This window comes from Chelonia mydas, chromosome 1 (genome assembly GCF_015237465.2).
Source record: "Chelonia mydas isolate rCheMyd1 chromosome 1, rCheMyd1.pri.v2, whole genome shotgun sequence".
NCBI lineage: Eukaryota > Metazoa > Chordata > Testudines > Cheloniidae > Chelonia > Chelonia mydas.
This window is the reverse complement of record NC_057849.1, coordinates 277603763-277620595: the sequence shown is the minus strand read 5'-3', so window position 1 is coordinate 277620595 and position 16833 is coordinate 277603763. Positions and strand designations below refer to the sequence as shown.

At 40.7% G+C, this 16833-nt stretch overlaps 1 protein-coding gene across 10 annotated transcripts in view; it reads left to right on the top strand.

Moving 5' to 3' along the window:
• Positions 1–16833, top strand: part of NAV3 (neuron navigator 3) — a 352628-nt gene that overhangs the window by 285332 nt on the left and 50463 nt on the right. For 7 of the 10 annotated variants that reach the window (XM_027819622.3, XM_007057255.4, XM_027819628.3 and 4 more), the window contains 5 exons: positions 3704–3745; positions 6194–6354; positions 8821–9009; positions 11370–11422; positions 15429–15452. In XM_027819622.3, coding sequence (XP_027675423.2) covers positions 3704–3745; positions 6194–6354; positions 8821–9009; positions 11370–11422; positions 15429–15452 — 469 coding nt within the window. The remainder of the gene's footprint in view (positions 1–3703; positions 3746–6193; positions 6355–8820; positions 9010–11369; positions 11423–15428; positions 15453–16833) is intronic. The other 3 variants (XM_027819623.3, XM_043547383.1, XM_043547393.1) reach the window with 1 other exon arrangement.

The following is a 16833-nucleotide window of genomic DNA, read 5'->3' as shown; positions in this document are numbered from 1 at the left end:
ATGTTCCTCTTCTGTGTGGCCAGAGCAGAGGAGGAGGGATATTAGATAAGTGTTGTAGAATTAACACCTGTCTAGATGGTCAACAGGCAGCATCATGGGCTGCTGTGCTCAGCAGAAGTCAGGTAGCTGGTTACAGCTCCTTGATTCTCCATCTCTTCCTTGGACTACTCCCAGCTAGAGCAGCCTAAGTGCTGCTTTAACTTGTGCCCGCTGATTATGTTCCCTAAGGGTCCCAATTTTATAAGGACGGTCCCAATATTTGGGAATTTGCCTTATATAGGCACCTATTACCTCCCACTCCTTGTCCCGATTTTTCACACTTGCCATCTGGTCACCCTACCTGAGGACTATAGACCAGTTAGGTATAGCCAAGTGCATTTCACACCATTCACTTCCTCACCCAACCAATGAATCACCTCCCTGAGCTAGGGGCTGTGAGTAGGGAAAAAGAGGGATCATCTGTGATCTCCAAGGACTTCTGGAGAACCTCAGAGAGAGACTTGTGGGTGGTTTCCACAGCTTAAAGGGAACAGAAAGGGGATAGAGAATCTGCCCCAATGTTGAGAAGGGGAATGTGGGCATTTATGCATGTCGGCTTTCAGCACTGCTGTTGGTAGTTTACAAGGTGTATGATGATGTGGGTATTTATAACATTTTGTGCCATTCTGCCCCTCAGTGGTTCTGACTTAAAAAGGCAGTTCACCACACTTGTGATGGGTCTTCCAAGAAGCTCTAGATCAACACGTTAAATCTGACTTGTTTGTGCATTATCTCTAGAGGTCTATAAACAGTAGGATCAGCGTAGCTGTGACCTAGCAGTATTACTCTGCATTACAATTCAGAAAATCTACTTTCATTTACTGGTTCTGGTTTTTCCTTTAATCCCATAGTTATTAGGGTTTGTAGAAGCAACATGTTCAGCTTCATAAAGGGGGAGGGAGTGCGTCCTGATGCTAAAAAAAAAAAAAAAAGACCTAGCCAGTTAAGGAAGCTAATTAACATGCTGTCATATTAGCATTAATTTTTAATAGCTGCAATGTGGACATCTCAATTTTGGAGGATTAGTCAGAGGATTTAATAATATTTTTAAATACAGAATAAATGCTTGTTTTGTTTCATTTTGGGCAGCTAAATCATTTCCATTCCCCAGTTAAAGAATATTCACCTCGTTTTCATTTGGGTATCCACGTTCAACCCCCACCGCACCCCCCCTTAGAGTGGGCTCCTAAATTATGGTGGCTGTTAGGTTGTAGTGTGGACATGAGTCACAACATTTCAGTCATTGGTTCTTTAAATAGTGTCGCTATTTTAGGGGTCATGGTGTATAGCTTATTTTCGATACATGAAAACATACAACCTAAAGAAATGTCAGAAAATCTATTCGCAAAAAGAAAAGGAGTACTTGTGGCACCTTAGAGACTTAGGTTAGTCTCTAAGGTGCCACAAGTACTCCTTTTCTTTTTGTGAATAAAGACTAACACGGCTGCTACTCTGAAACGAGAAAATCTATTCCTTGTCATGGGCTTTGGAGTATACACAGAAGGAAATGTTGTTGATATTATGCTCATTATTATTTGTTATATATTGAAGTGGCACCTAATGGCACAAATCAAGCATCAGGGCCTTGTTTATTACAGAGGACTAGTAAATGCATGAACCATGCATTTAAATCCATGTAATCTCGTTCTCAGCCTGGGTTAATTTTTGATGACTGTTCGTATGCCATGGTTAGGCTGGAAATCAAGTTATAGGTTTATCACTGGATCAACCACTTGTAGACAGTTATAGTCAAGCTTACACTGCATCACCTTTATGGGCATGTCTATACTGCCTGAGGTTCAGACTATCGTGGTGTGAATAGCAATGAGCACCAAAATGCTGTACTGTAACTCTCCCATGTGGATGCTGGAGACGTGAACTAAATTCCTCGTTGACATTAAGGTAGACCTCTTCAAATAGGACTACATCAATGTGAGGTAGGAATCTTTTAGTTCATGTCCATAGCGTCCACACTGGGGAGTTATAGTGCAGCACTTTACACACTGCTCTTCACACCCCTGTAGTATAAACTGTGGGGCAGTGTAGACAAGCCCTGAGTAGCTTCCATCAACTTTCTTCTCCCTGTGCAGAGTGAGGCCCTGACTAAATTAGGGACATTTGCTTTATTAATTCCTACCATTGCTAAGACCGGTTGAGCTCCTCTGGAGCTGAGAGCCCTAGCTGAGATGAGTGGCTGGTTAGAGCATTTTCAACATCTTGTCAACTAGACCTGCTGTGAGCAAGGTTACATAAAACTATGTTGAAAACTCCAGCGCCCCATCTGCATGAGGGCTCTGAGCACTGCTAACACCACTGAAATTGAGCCAGTTAGCAATAGGGTAAAAGTTTTAGAACTTTTCCCTAGGAAGGCAGTGTGGATCCAAGTGACTGACTGTCTCTGATGCTTCCCTCGATGGCGTAAAGTACATGCTGATCAGCTTTGTGGTGATGATGTGATGGAACATAGAACCACCCACCCCACCCCACCCCACCCCGCATACACACACACACACACACACATATTTCATTTAATCCTCATATTGACACTGAATTATATTTCCAAAATAAAATAGTGTATTTCACTGAAGGGCCAGATCAAGTGTTGCAATTACCAATCAGCTGAAATCCTAGATCATAGGTGCCAACTTACTCAGATCCTGGGAGTGCTTGACTCCCGCTCCACCCCAGGTCCCGCCCCCACTCTACCCCTTCCTTCAAGGACCCACCCCTGCCCCGCCTCTTTCTGCCCTCACCCTGCCCCTGCCCAGCCCTTCCATCCCCTTCCCCACCTCTTCCTGCCCCTGCTCCTCCCCTTCTCCCCAGCGCCTCCTGTCCGCCAGCGGGGGGGAGGCGCTGGGTGCTGAGCACCCACTAATTTTTTTCCATGAGTGCTCCAGCCCCAGAGCACCCATGGAGTCTGCGCCTATGGCCTAGATAATTGAGGGAAGATAAAACACCTGAATTATTTCCTATTTGAAGGAAAGTAAGTGACAGTCCTTTTAAGCAGCTCCCTGTCTCTGCAAGGATTTATACTGCTAAGAGCCCAGTTCTCCTGTGCCTTGCATCTCATGTTGTTGTTCACTCCAGCACAAAGTGAGTTTTAAAATGCTGCTACCATCTGATCTGGTGGCATTTTACACCCCATCTGCACTTGCATTGATTGCACAAGAAGCAAGACAATGGTGAATCAATCTCTGTATATTTAGCACATCTTCCTACAAGCAGAATCTGCCACTTAGCTTCTGGCAAGACCATGCTGCCTCTTTGCAGGTGTCACAAACCTGCACTTTGCATAGAAACATAGCAAAAGATCACAGGGAGCTGTGAAAAATACAGGTTTATTCTGTGACCATATGACTCCCATACAGGTCGAGTCTGCATGACTCGGTAAGGAAGATTAAGAATTGGAAGGCAGAACTTCTGTCTGATTTGGACACTCGCCAAATGTCTATTGACCCGGACCAGAGCACGTCTGGATGAAAAATGAACATGTGGCAATCCATGTCCTATCTTCCTCTCTAATGAGTCAGGGGTTTATCATAAAGAGACATTAAAATATATTACATCTCCTTTTGTTATATGAACATATCTAGACGTTTAGAGTTTGTAATTCTGAACAGTCCTGTTTACTATATGTCCTTAGGGGTTTTCTTTGTTTTAACAGCATGCAGCTTGACAGAAATACACTACCCAAAAAGGGACTAAGGTATATACTTTATTCAGCATGATTGCAGCTTCTCTGTTGTTCTGTAACCTTTTCTACATTGTCTCTCCGTCTCTTTCTCCTTGCTGATCCTGTTTACAACAGAGCTCCTGGTGCTTAGGTTTAAATCAAGCAAACTAGACCCTTAACATTAGATTTTCTCTTTCCAGTCTGGCCTAGTGAGTAAATTGAGTATACAGATATATCTTGGAAAGCAAAAACTATTAAAAATAGTTTCCTTATATGATGAATGTTAAGAGACCTTCAATGCAGTAGATAAATAAGAGAGTAACAAAGTATTTTTGCAACACAAAGCAAACTGAAAAAGGGCAGAATAACAAGGTTTTAGAGATGGGCCAGAATGTGAGCTCTAAGTATAAGTAGCCATGGATTTGGTGGTGGGGGAAACAGCCATCGCAGATCCAGCTTGAGCGGTTAAGGATCCACAATCTAAAAGAGACACATTTCAGCATCCAGGGTTTGAAAGCATAAGACACACCCCAGCTGTACTCAGACCCCAGCCCAGTCACCCACATCACCTCCACTCATCACTGCTCTCTTCTTTTCAGATAGGGAAGGCTATCTTCAGACAGGCTACCACCCCTGTCCTAGGCTCCAGGTTGGGTGGCGGGGGAAGAGACTATATGGCTACTCCCACTGTCTCTTCAGGTAAGGCTGCCATATCAGCCTGTCCACTGCTGTAATCCAACAAAGCTCTTCTGGATCAGCCCACCTTCCTCTGCACCCACCCACCCACCCACATAGTCTGACATACAGCCCTTCCCACACTGGAACTGTATGTCCTAAAGCCCTTGTGCTGTTGATAGGAAGCTACACAATATTTTCTGGGCTTCGAAGTCCAAGTGCTAGGAGTGGGTGTAATGATTTCTGCATCTCCCCAATGCCCTTTGAATGAGAGAGGATGAAGCCAGATTTCCCACCACCCCTTGAAGAGTGCTGTTGGATGGAGGGAGTACCCCAAAGAGACAAATAGGAAAAGCAGCCAGCTAGTACCCCTTGAAGAGTCCAAATGGGAGGTGGAAGTTTGTGGTCCCATCCTATAAAAACAGCAAGGGTGAGTGAGGCTGGCGATGGGGTGGAGAGCAGGGAGTTATGAGTCAGCATGTGGGCATAGATGCCTAATTAGCTATTGTCACAGGATTTTTCACCATTTTGGTCTGATGAAGGCTGGATCCCAGTTATGGTCTGTACTGCTACTGGGGCTCTGTTAAAAATCCGAACCCTGAATTTTCACTTCGGCTACTTCCAGATCCAGAAACCATTGGGGTAGCCCACCTCTACCAGGTTTAAAGAGCAGCATAATGCATCATTTTTTTAAAGAGAGAAAAGAAAGAATTATTTAATCTGAATAGGATACTTTTAAAATATCCCACAGTTGGCATGAGAACAGTAACATGAGAAATTACAAATTCATTTAATCAGCTTCCTAAGCAGAAATGGAAGTGCCTCATAAACCCAGAAGCTAAGATAGCAAAAGCCTGGGTTTCTCTGGGATGACTGTAGAACATTGGTGGCACATGATAGCGGGAAAGAATGTGAGAGTGCTCTTCAGTTGGCATGGAATTGTGCTGAATGAAGTTTTATGGTGGGCTGTCACAGACAGAAGTAAAAACAGGCTTCTGATCGAGACCCAGATGATAAGAAATACCTGCACATTTCTAATGCTAGATTTTCCCTTGCTCTAACCTGATCAATGGGTTGGCTGTTCTCCCTGTTCTACCTTCGATCAGTTATGCTCATTGTATTGGTTAGAAATAGCATACGGTTGATTGATAGATTTGGTTTCCAAACTTTTTTGTTCCAGAGAACTTGTTTCCATTTAAGTGATTATTTGTCCTTACCTAATTTGGGAAAGGACACAATGCCATGTAGCATTCCACAAGACAAACATCCCATTTGATCACAGTAGCTACCATTACCAAAGGAAATTCCTTTTTTCACAACTGTTGATCTGTTTCAGCTCCCTTTGTCTTACCAAATGTCCACATGCTCGAACACTCCTGTGGCACACTTCTGCAGCCAGTCATCTTTCTTGGCTTTCCAGTCTGTCATTCATCCACTCTACTACTATGGTACTCAGCCTTTGCCTCATATTATTCACCGGCTACAGCTTTTTAAGTCCTTTTCTCTCAGCTCAGCTGTCTCGTTGGTATGATTTATTATGACATTTCACCAAAAAAAAGAGAATGTTATTTTTGTTTGTATGGGGTTTGTTTGTTTTTTTCCAGAAGTGTTTTTCCCCCCGTGGGAGATTTAAAAAAGATGCTTTAAAGTCAACTGTAACAATTGAGTAATTGTAATTAGATACAGGACAGTCAAGATTGTTGTTCTGCCTGACCAGCAAAGCATATCTAATGTTGACTATTGTTCGTTGCATTGTGAACCCTGTTAGTCGTTGTTGTTTTAAGTGTGCCAGCTCTGATTTTTCAGATATACCCCGTCATCTCGGCAGACCAGCCAGGAGGAGGGCAAAGAGTGGCTGCGCTCCCATTCCACTGGAGGTCTGCAGGACACCGGCAGTCAGTCCCCTATCGTTTCGCCTTCAGCTATGTCTTCCTCTGCAACTGGGAAATATCACTTTTCCAACTTGGGTAAATGAATTTTTTCCCTTACTTTCCACACTAAAAAATAATCATATAACTGACTGTTTTACAATGCATTGTTTAGTCTGTCTAGCTAGGTACCCTTTTTTTTTATTCCCCCACGCCCCTTTACCATAGTATCTGGGCACCCCACAAACATTAATGAATTTATCCTCACAGCATCTCCATGATATAGGCAGGAGTTTATCCCTATTTTACATGTGGAAAAGAGACACAGATTTCCTGCCCAAGGCCACACAGGAAGTCCACAGGCAAAGCTAGGAATTAAACTCAAATCTCCTGACTGTTATGGCAGCGTCTTAACCACAAGACTGTCCTTTCGCCCTCACAGCCTGATCCAGCCATCAACAGGATTATTTCCAATGGTTTTAGTGGGCACTGGATCAGACATTTAATCCCTTCTCCCATTTGGGTAATAGTACATACTCTAGCTTTGTTTTGAGATGGGCCCAGATTCAACAGTGGGAACATCTGGATCAGTAGACAAACTTCTTGGCTGGACCATTTATCTGTTATGGGTCCAACCACAATCCTGTCTCCAAATGCCCCCACTCTTAAGAATAGTTTGGATCCAGGTCAGGATCTGAACTTGGCTGCTCTGTTCCTGCTCTGGATTTTATTACTAAGACCTCTTTTTCACCTTCTCTTTATGACAGAAAATGCTACTTTCAGTACCTGTAGTCAAATAAACTAAAGACTTGAATGGGTGTATGGTTTTTTTTCTATGAGTTGTTTTTGGATACACACACAGTGGTTTCATTCCAGTTTTACAATGTTTTGTGTTTTGTTTACTTTATATGATCTTTCTGCTGAAATTTTTTATTCAGCAATTTTTGAAAACTTAGAATCTTAAAATGCTTTGTTTGTTGGGTCTGTCTCTCTGTCCTCCCTCAGTGTTTGAGTCTCACTGGCTTAAACAGAATCAAATGTCAGACCTGCTGTAATTGTCATGCTCTAATAGCTGGCCTACAGAAGGTGTGAACCCTAGTTTTACACTAAGCTCTTATGTTTGAGGCCATTACTACAGAACTAGCAATAACCTGTGAAACATTCACACTTCTGTAGTGCTGCTGTTAGATCTGTATCCTCTGTAGGTTGCAGCCCCTAGAGAGCAACTTTATCAGGCACAAAAACATAAGGCTTTATTATACTACCTAAAATGCTGCACAAAGCCATTTTTATAAGCAAAATTAGATATAGTCTAAGCAAACCACTGGCTGGGACATTTTCATGTGTTTGTGTTGGTTTTAAACATAAAGATACCTCTCTTTAGCACAGATTTCTCCTCGCTACATATCACTATTATTTTTTCCCTTCTTCTTTTATAGCTCTTGTGCTCACTTGCTAGCTTTTCCTACAAGCAGAGACCAATATAACGTACTATTGCAATAGCTTATTTTGCTCTGTCCTTCCTCTTTTATCAGAGTAACAGTGCTATGGAATAAATGGCTCTCAGAAAACAAACACCGCTGTTATGATTTCAGACACATCCAGCTCTGCTGGGAATCTTTTGGTCTATAGCAGCAGATCAAGACACAAATCAACAGGCTGACTCTGGACAGACAGTATTGTTTTTCTAGGCCCTAATTTTACATGGGCCAAGGGGCTCATATCAAGCCTCCCATTTCACTGGCAAATCAACTTTCCAATAGCTGAGAGTAGTTTCCTGAGTGCTGATCTGCAGCTGAACCAAGAGTAGATCAATTTTATTTTGGCATAAGCTTTTGTGGGCTAAAACCCACTTCATCAGATAAATTTGTTTGTCTCTAAGGTGCCACAAGGACTCCTCGTTGTTTTTGCTGATACAGACTAACACGGCTTCCACTCTGAAAACAGTAGATCACTTACTCCTGTTTCTTAATGTCAGCCAGCTGGCCCATGTGGGAGCATCTGTTGAATATGGTGATAGGTACTATAGAATACTCTAAATAGCAAACAAAGAGATTAGAAATGGATTTTTGCAAAGGGCCTACCTCAGTGGAACCTCAATTTATAGGTACTCTATAATCTGTAATCTATATAACAATTAATAATAATATTTGAAACATTTAACTGCAGAGAATAATTGGCTTGGTTAGTAAAGTTCCCCTGTGAACAAAAATGACAAATGAATATTCGCTTTTAATTTTGTAATTGGTGGTGTTCATTTCTTCCTCTGATTTTCTGTCTTATCCATTATTACAGCCTCTCTTTGCCTGACAAGACGAACAAGTGGCTTAGTCAGATGTCAACATTGGTATTGCTCTGTGTTCTGCAGCATTATTATGTGTAACTCCAGTTTCCCCTAGACTGACTACTTTGGTTTTGCATGATAACTTCAGGCCTAAGAATGAAAGCCTTAATTTCATCATCAGTGAGAAGCCCACTTACCCCTGCTTGCCACTGTTTTCATTTTGCACAGAACCAAATCCCCAATAATGGAACATACCTTACAAATGACGCTTTGCATTGCAGTGAGTCCAACCAACCTGTCCCAGTTCAACCTTCCTGGACCCAGTATGATGCGTTCAAACAGCATCCCTGCACAAGACTCTTCTTTTGACCTGTATAATGACTCCCAGTTGTGTGGCAGTGCCACATCCTTAGAAGAGAGACCACGAGCAATCAGTCATTCAGGCTCATTCAGAGACAGCATGGAAGAAGGTAGGGCTGAGTTAACACTTTGATAAGCAAAGGAAACACAAATGTAGCAGGATTCTATTTAAATGGCCACCTTGAGTTGTAAATATTGAAATAATTTAGTAAACCTTTCTGATTTATAGTGAACTGGACTTGTAGCACCTCTTGCTCTGTTTGAGCACAAGAGCAGGTACTTACAATAAGCTGGGATAGGCAAGGACATGTTCTTTATACACTAAACACATTCTATGTGTGACTTATTAATTTCCTGGAATAGTTTTTGAACTATAGGAAGTAGGATGCAGAAAATGTGGAAGGAAGGGCCTAACTCTTATTCTTGGGAAATGATTTTCTCCTTTCGACATAAAATGCTTGTCCGTGCCTTGGTTATCTCCTGCCTTGACTACTGCAGTCTCCTCCTCACTTGATGGTCTTATTCCTATCTGTCTTCCCTCCATTTTTTAAAATGCTAAAACAGTCTTCCTCACCTCTGTTATTATTTAAGTGATGACAATGTGCTTGGCACTGTACAAGAAACAAAAATAAGGATAGTCCCTTTCCCCAATCAGCTAACGTTTGTGAGACAAAGAGGAGACAGGATGTAATGAGTGACATAAGTAACAGATTATGTATGTTTTAAATTGTTTTATTTGGCTTTTTTGTTGGTATATCAGTGTGTGGCAGTGGAAACGGGACAGATTGATTCCTCAGTCATCTGCTTAGAGAAGTTTGGTGAATTGATGCAAGCATACAATGTCACCTAAGGATAAGATCTTGATGGGACTAGTGACAGCACCCTGAGGGGAAGGGACAGTCAGAAGGAAACAACAAAAGGAACAGTGGAAGAGTGGAGAATAAGACCAGAAAATCCAAGTTAAAACAGGGCGCCAAGTATGAAGTTGCAATGAACAGGCCATCAGAGACCTTGGAGAGAGCAGTTTCACTGGAGCAGAGTGGGTGGAAGCCAGACTGGAGTGAATGCATGAGTGAGTTAGGGGAGAGGAGGTCAATGCATCAGTAGTAAATGGACCTTAGTAGTTCATAGACCTTTGAGGTAAAGGGGAAAAGGGGCATGAGTTGATATAGATGAAGGGGGAAATGTGGCCAAAACGTATTTTATTTTGGATAGGAAATTAGAGCTAACTTACACAGTGAAGGAAAGGAGCAAGAAGACCATGTGAGGGTCAGAGTTAGAGAGGCTGAATATGTGAGAGTAAGGGGGAGGGTATGGTATCAAGGGCAGAGCAGGAAATGTTCTGTGATGGCGGGTGGAAGGAGGGGTTGCAACTATCATTTATAAATTTCTCAGGATGGGCATTGGATCCTATAGTATCTTGAAGTGTACCCAGGATATTGGCAATGATTACCAAATACTAAGGTGATGTAAAGTCTAGGTTGCCTATCAAGAAATGTTTTAATTGTTAATGTCTCATGCATGGCACACACACATGCTTCAGACAGTTCTTAAAACAGCATAATATGGTAATAATTTTTTTTCCTGGTTAAGAGCAAATATGAAACAGCATGCACAACTGTGGAATTTTTGTTCAGACAATACGGAACAACATTTCATGTTACTGTATTAAAGATAAACCAACAGATCTTCTCTGAGGTTCTGTAGTGGAGCGTCTTTCCTCAGGATCTACCTTAAACATTGTGAGGCTAAACAGAAGTGGCTTTCAGATGTTCTCTCACTGTAGTCCTAACTGGCCACTTTCCAGAGCCCAATGGCCCATTCATTGGGACCAAATCCTACAGTCTTTATACAGTGCTTATAGAGTCTAAAATCCTTTGATGGTCAATTAGAATACAGCAGTGCATATTGCAGCACCACTTGCCTTTAAATACAAAGGTGCCAAAACAGACTACAAGTCCAAGCATGGAGTGCTCTGTGTTGATCTGAAGAGAATTACCAGATAAGAAAGACCTGGACATTTACAGTGGCTCCTATATCATTGGCAAGGCACTCCTCCATATGAAAGATGAGATAGCTGCATGCTGTGTTTTAGAACTCTGCAGTCAGCACTCTCGATAGATGGGTGTTCGTAGCTCCATCTCTGGTCTCTTGAAACTCTGTGTTTATCAGGTGCTTCGCTGCCAAACAATAGAGATAATGTTTGGTTTACTGGTGAAAATACTGTCTCATTAAAAATCTCTTGTACCTACAGTACACAGGCAAATGTTTCTCCATTTAGAGCAATCATTTCAAGTTCAAGAAAAATAACCGCTGTTTGTGTACACTGATAACCTCTAATAGCTGCTTTTTGTGGAAGATTGTTTCTCATTTTGAAAAGAGATGCCCGCTATTGAGCTCCACAGGAAAGGTCTCATGCTGTTTCATCAATATTTTATATAATGGCACTTTTTTTCCCCATTTTTTGTAGTACACGGGTCCTCATTATCACTGGTCTCCAGCACGTCCTCGCTCTATTCTACAGTAAGTATTGATAGTTTAGGAAAATAAAAAAAAGTCCTGCCTGTGATATTGTACATCTCCAATAAAGCTTTCTAGCTCACTAAATAATTTTAAGTTTAGGTGGATTAAAATTGCATGTAAGTATTGCCAAAAAGCAGTGGAACGGCTATTTGACTTCAATTATTATACTTTTGCTTTTTCATATATAATTAGCATCTTTTTTTTCTTTAAGTGGTGAATTTAGCGCTCACTAATCCTTTTGTGGTATAATTTGAAGGCTGAAATATAAAAAAACGAACATGCTGAGGCCAACCTCACTTGGGGCTGCTTATTATCCACTGCACTATATTATTGTGCTTTGTCATTTTTGACTGATTGCATCATTGTTTGGTGTTTGTGCTCTTTAAGAGCGAGGTCTTGTAATTGGGTGCCCTGTGGAGCATTCTTTTAATGTTACTGTTTGAGAAATTCCTCTTAAAAGTACAGGGTTGTTTGGGGGGATACAATGTCTAGTTTAAATGCCTGTTGATCCTTCACAAAAATGACAGTATCTAGATGTTCTTTTCAAAGAGAAAAGTAGTTTCTTTAAAATTAATTTATTTCATTAAATATGTTCGCCCAGCCCGTATGGAAGTTTGGTTTTAAGTCTTCATTTGATTTGGGCTTTTTTGTAAAAAGGAAATATTAATTCTGATTTTTGTGTGATATGTTGTTGCACCTGTTATGCTGTTGAAGGGCAATGATTTACTTACAAAAGCCTTAATAACAGAGTAGCTGCAGTGCAAGACATATGTCCATATTTTAAATGAGAAGAGTTATGTATGTGTTTTGTATATTCTCTTGAGTAATAGATAAGTGATCCTTTGTAATCTTTTAGCTAACTACAGTTAGAATAGATGTTGTCTAACCCCTCATGAGGATGAGAAGGTGCAAGGAGCATGTTTTCTCAATCCTCACCCCTTTGTACCCTATACCTTTGCAGAAGGGGCATCCTTTGTCTCAGTCCTTGTGTTGCTGGTGACAAGCTCTGACGTTTTCTACTGTTGACAGTTGCTGCCTCACAGTCACTACTGAAAAGCCAGCATGCCTCTCTGAGTTGCCTCTTGGGGTGGAGTGTCTCCACACACACTAACCCCAAAACAGTCTCTGGCAGTAACATTCAGAATAGCGCCTTTCTCTTCCATTTTCCTAGTGGAAGAAGCCCTGGTGCCACTTCCCTCTCTTGGAAGCATTATAATCTATTCTCATAGGGAGTATCAAAAGCTGTATTTCAGCTCTGATGTCAGTTTTTAGAAAAACTGGCCGATGGACAAAAAGCAAACGATAAAGTGACACCTGGAGCTTTCATCATTTGTTTGATCAGTCAGTAGTTTTGCAATAACTCCGTCCCAATATTTTATATTGTTGCAAGGATATAATAATAATTTGTGTTTGCATAACCTATGCCACTCAAGATCTCAACGCACCTTTCAACCATTAGCTGAGCCTAACAGCACCATATTTCAAATAGGTGACCTGAGGCACAGAGTTTAAAAGATTTAGCCAAGGTCACACAACAAGTCAGTGACTAGCAATACATTTTGAGACTTCTGACTACCAGTTCCCTTCTTTAGCCACTAGACCACACTTCTTGCTAAGTTACTGATTATCTAACTGTGGTAATGGAAGCTATAGACAGGTTTTGTTAAGGGCAAGGAAAGAATTAGGATTATAAAACTAGTGAGATTGCACTTGCAGGAAGAAAATCCTTGATCAGAATTTCTCCTGCTTGGTCCTCTGTGCTCCAGTGAAAAAGTTCAGACAATCTTGCAGCAATTAATCAGGAAGCAGTGCACAAGTGGAAACATCAGACAAAAGATTGGCTTTCAGTATCAGATCAGCTGAACATAAATTCATTGTTCAGTGATGTTATGCTTTGCCCCAATTCTTCCAGAAAGAGGTCGCTTCAGAGGGGTTATGGTACACATAATTCATTTTTTACCATTATTAGATCCCATCAGGAAGAAGAAATAAAAGAGGTGGAAGTTTTCTGCAGTTCAGGCCAAAAGTACCATGCAAGAATTCCATAGTAGCCCTCATTTCAATAAATGTCTCAAGTAATCATGTTTATCAATCTCTTTAACCACTGCTTTCATTCTTAGCATTATAATTTTGCTGCAGCTTAATCAGTAATTAGTGGGGAGACCAAGAGAGAGTAGCAAGTAAAGAGAATGATATTTAGATTATTATCAGCAGAGATCAGCAAAAGAGCTGGAGTCTGAGATTCAGAAGGATGTACTCTTTGACTTGCTTATATTGCATTTCTCACAATGGAGAGGTCCAATGAGAAAGGACTTCAGAATTTATCAGTTTTTTCAGTATGTATTGGGGTTTTTTTAATTGTTTTTGCTTGTTTGACCTAATTCCATTTGTGGTTTCAGATAGGATTCAGACATATTGCAGATCTAGCTTTTGGAGACATTGTGCTTGTAAGGAGCCAAACAGTTTTGTTTCACAGCACAGTTTGCCATATAGTGGGTATTAGTAGATTGTGGCATACCAATAGTTTCTCAGCTTTGACAGTAAACTGGTGTATCTTACTCTATAAGGAGCTGACAGAAGGTGCACAGTAGTGTAAATTTAAAATAGCCTAATGTAATTTATACCTTCTTACACCCTTCTGTTTGTTGCTTTATTTGCTGTATTCCTCTCTACTGGCTCCACAACATGTGACATACACTTAGAGTCCCTTAGCTGTAGTAAGCCAACTAAGAGGTGATGTGTAAGGGAGTTGTAAAGTACATGTTAATATTTTGTTGTGAGGCTAAAAATTTGATTGTAGTGGAGTCAGTTTAAGCTCCCTTTAGACTCCAGTAGACTTTCCTCGGAATTTGGCTGTCAGTATCACATTATGTTCCAAAAGCCTGGGGCTGGACTGCTGTGATCTTAGTTTGCATTTTAATTTTAAGCCTTAAATTAATTAGTTTTGTGTCACAGGTTATAGTTTACAAGTCGGTATTGCCTCCACAACCACATTTCGTTCCTTCTGTTTGCATCCTTCACCTAGAATCAAAAGACCAGTTTTCTGGAACTTGTCCCTTTGAGGAGTGGGTATGGCTTCCTGTGGGGACTACCTGCTCAATTCTGGTTTTTGGCCAAAGGGAGTCATCTGATTACTCCTTTGCCAGATATGTGCTTTGCCTGATATGCAGTGGCTGCCATAGTATTGTCAACTGCTTTGGGTCCAGAAATGAAGCAACCTACATCATATCCCCATGTGGCATTTTCAGTTGCTTCATTCCGCAAGCACAATAGTATTCTTGGAAGTACAGAATTCTTTTGAGTTCCTTGAATGACTCCTCTTCATGATCATTGGCTAGAAAACATCTTCATGTCTAAATGCCCTATCAGTGGTCACCATTAAAAAGACAACATTTACAAAGTGGAATGTAAGATGTAATGTAATGTAATGCCACTGTTTCATATTCAAAGGCCTGCATTTGGTAGTAGCACAGTATCTCAGATAACATATTTTCATAACCATTAGTAAATGTTCATTTTAAATGGTGCTAGATATTACTGTAATATATATTACTCTGTTAGATGGGTCGCCTGATTTACAGTAAAACATCTGTAATTCTACTAGTGATTTTGGTGGTGGTATCAATGTACACACAGGTACACACACACACACACAGTTACACTGCAACAAACTTTCCTTGATGTTTTATAACTGCAGTTGTTGTTACTGCAGTTCTTCTACTGTTCTTAAGAATCTTTTAGCAATTATAATAGACCTGATCCTGCTGTCATTACTCAGGCAAAACTTTATTTGTACTCAATTTGAGTTATTCCAGTAAGGGCAAAAGGAGTTAATTCACTGTTTTGAATTAATAAATGAATAAATGAATTGAATAAAGATTCACTTTAAAATTCAATTCTTCGTGCAGCTATATTGGGACATGTAATTTCTTGCTATTTTTGTTACCTTTATTATATTGCATTTGATTCTGTTTTTAAAATGGCTATTTTCTCTCTTTTCTTGCAGGCAGAAGAAAAGGCACATTCAGAGGTAAAAATCTTCCCTGAATGTGATGGGATGCTTGTATAGTAGTATTATTAGAGCTCATTAGTTGACAGTATTGCTACAAAGTGGAAATTTACTGCAAAAAAAGACTCGATGCTAAAAATGCGTTGCAGCTGTGCTGACAAATGTTTTTCTAGTCCTCAATCTGCAGGATTTTTGGATCAGTTACAAAAAGGATGGAGAGAGTCTATCAGTGTCTCAACCTTGAGGCTGAAGGGGTCGGGATTTGTCTCTTTACAGACTGCATCAGTACCGTTCCCTATTTAGCCAGAGACATCTATGCAGATCAATGCAAGTGCTTCCCCTTGGGAGCAAGAAAACAAAGTCCACTCTTGAGCCTGTATCACCCACATCCTAGCATGTTGCACAGTGCTAAATTACTGAATCAGTCCACGTTGATGAATTTTAGAGAAAAGCAGATTGTTGCCACATGTAAATCATTTCTGAAGTAGGAAAAAAGCCACTCTCTCCTCAGATTCTATATGAACTAGTAACAAGACTAGGTCAGCAGCTGGATCCAATTATAGCCTTACACAAAGGGAGATATTAGTCACAGTAAAGAGGCTTTCTGCTGGAGCGCGGGTAGTAAAATGGCACCAAGGATCTTGCTGCCACTTCACACAGACACGCACTTTTTTTAAACACTTCTTAAACCTTCCTTGATTCCTGCAATCATTCTGCTCTTCTTCCACACTCAAAATGTTTAATATACAGCAAAGTTTGACACTTGTTAAAAGGTGTTATGAAATACTGTGGAGGTGGAAAGAAAAATAAGCATATCCTCTCTTACCCCACACTATATTTCAATATTGATTTCCCCTAACACTTTCTAAGGTCTTTTCTGTGAAAGATAAAGCAGAGGATTTACTGTTAACTTACAGCAGCTTAGGTGGCATTTTTACGTACTTCACTTCCCAGTGCACAGAGGTGAAATCATCCCTCTTTTTTTGCATGAAGGAGCTCCTTATCACTCTGTGTCTTGAAGATGAGTTTCATGGACATTATCAATCTCTAGGGAAACAGGGTATTGAATAGCACAACATGAGAACCACCTTATTGTAGCTGCAGGCGTGTGCTACCCAAGTGTAACTAAAACAAAAAGGGGGAGTAATTGGTATTGAAAACAAGGGAGAGAGGTTGGGGAAGGGAAAAAAGTCAGTCCAGAATGAAGAAAAAGCTTAGTAACCTATGTCCCTTGTTTTGCACCAGTGAGAACATCCTTGGTTCACATGCTAGCCTTTGTATCTATGAGTACTCATTGATTTTTAAAGCATGCACAATATTTTTCTTTTTGATTTTCATGGGAATCACCTCGCTAAAGCACTGCAATGTCCTTTATAAATGTAAGCATTAATGTGAAAATGTT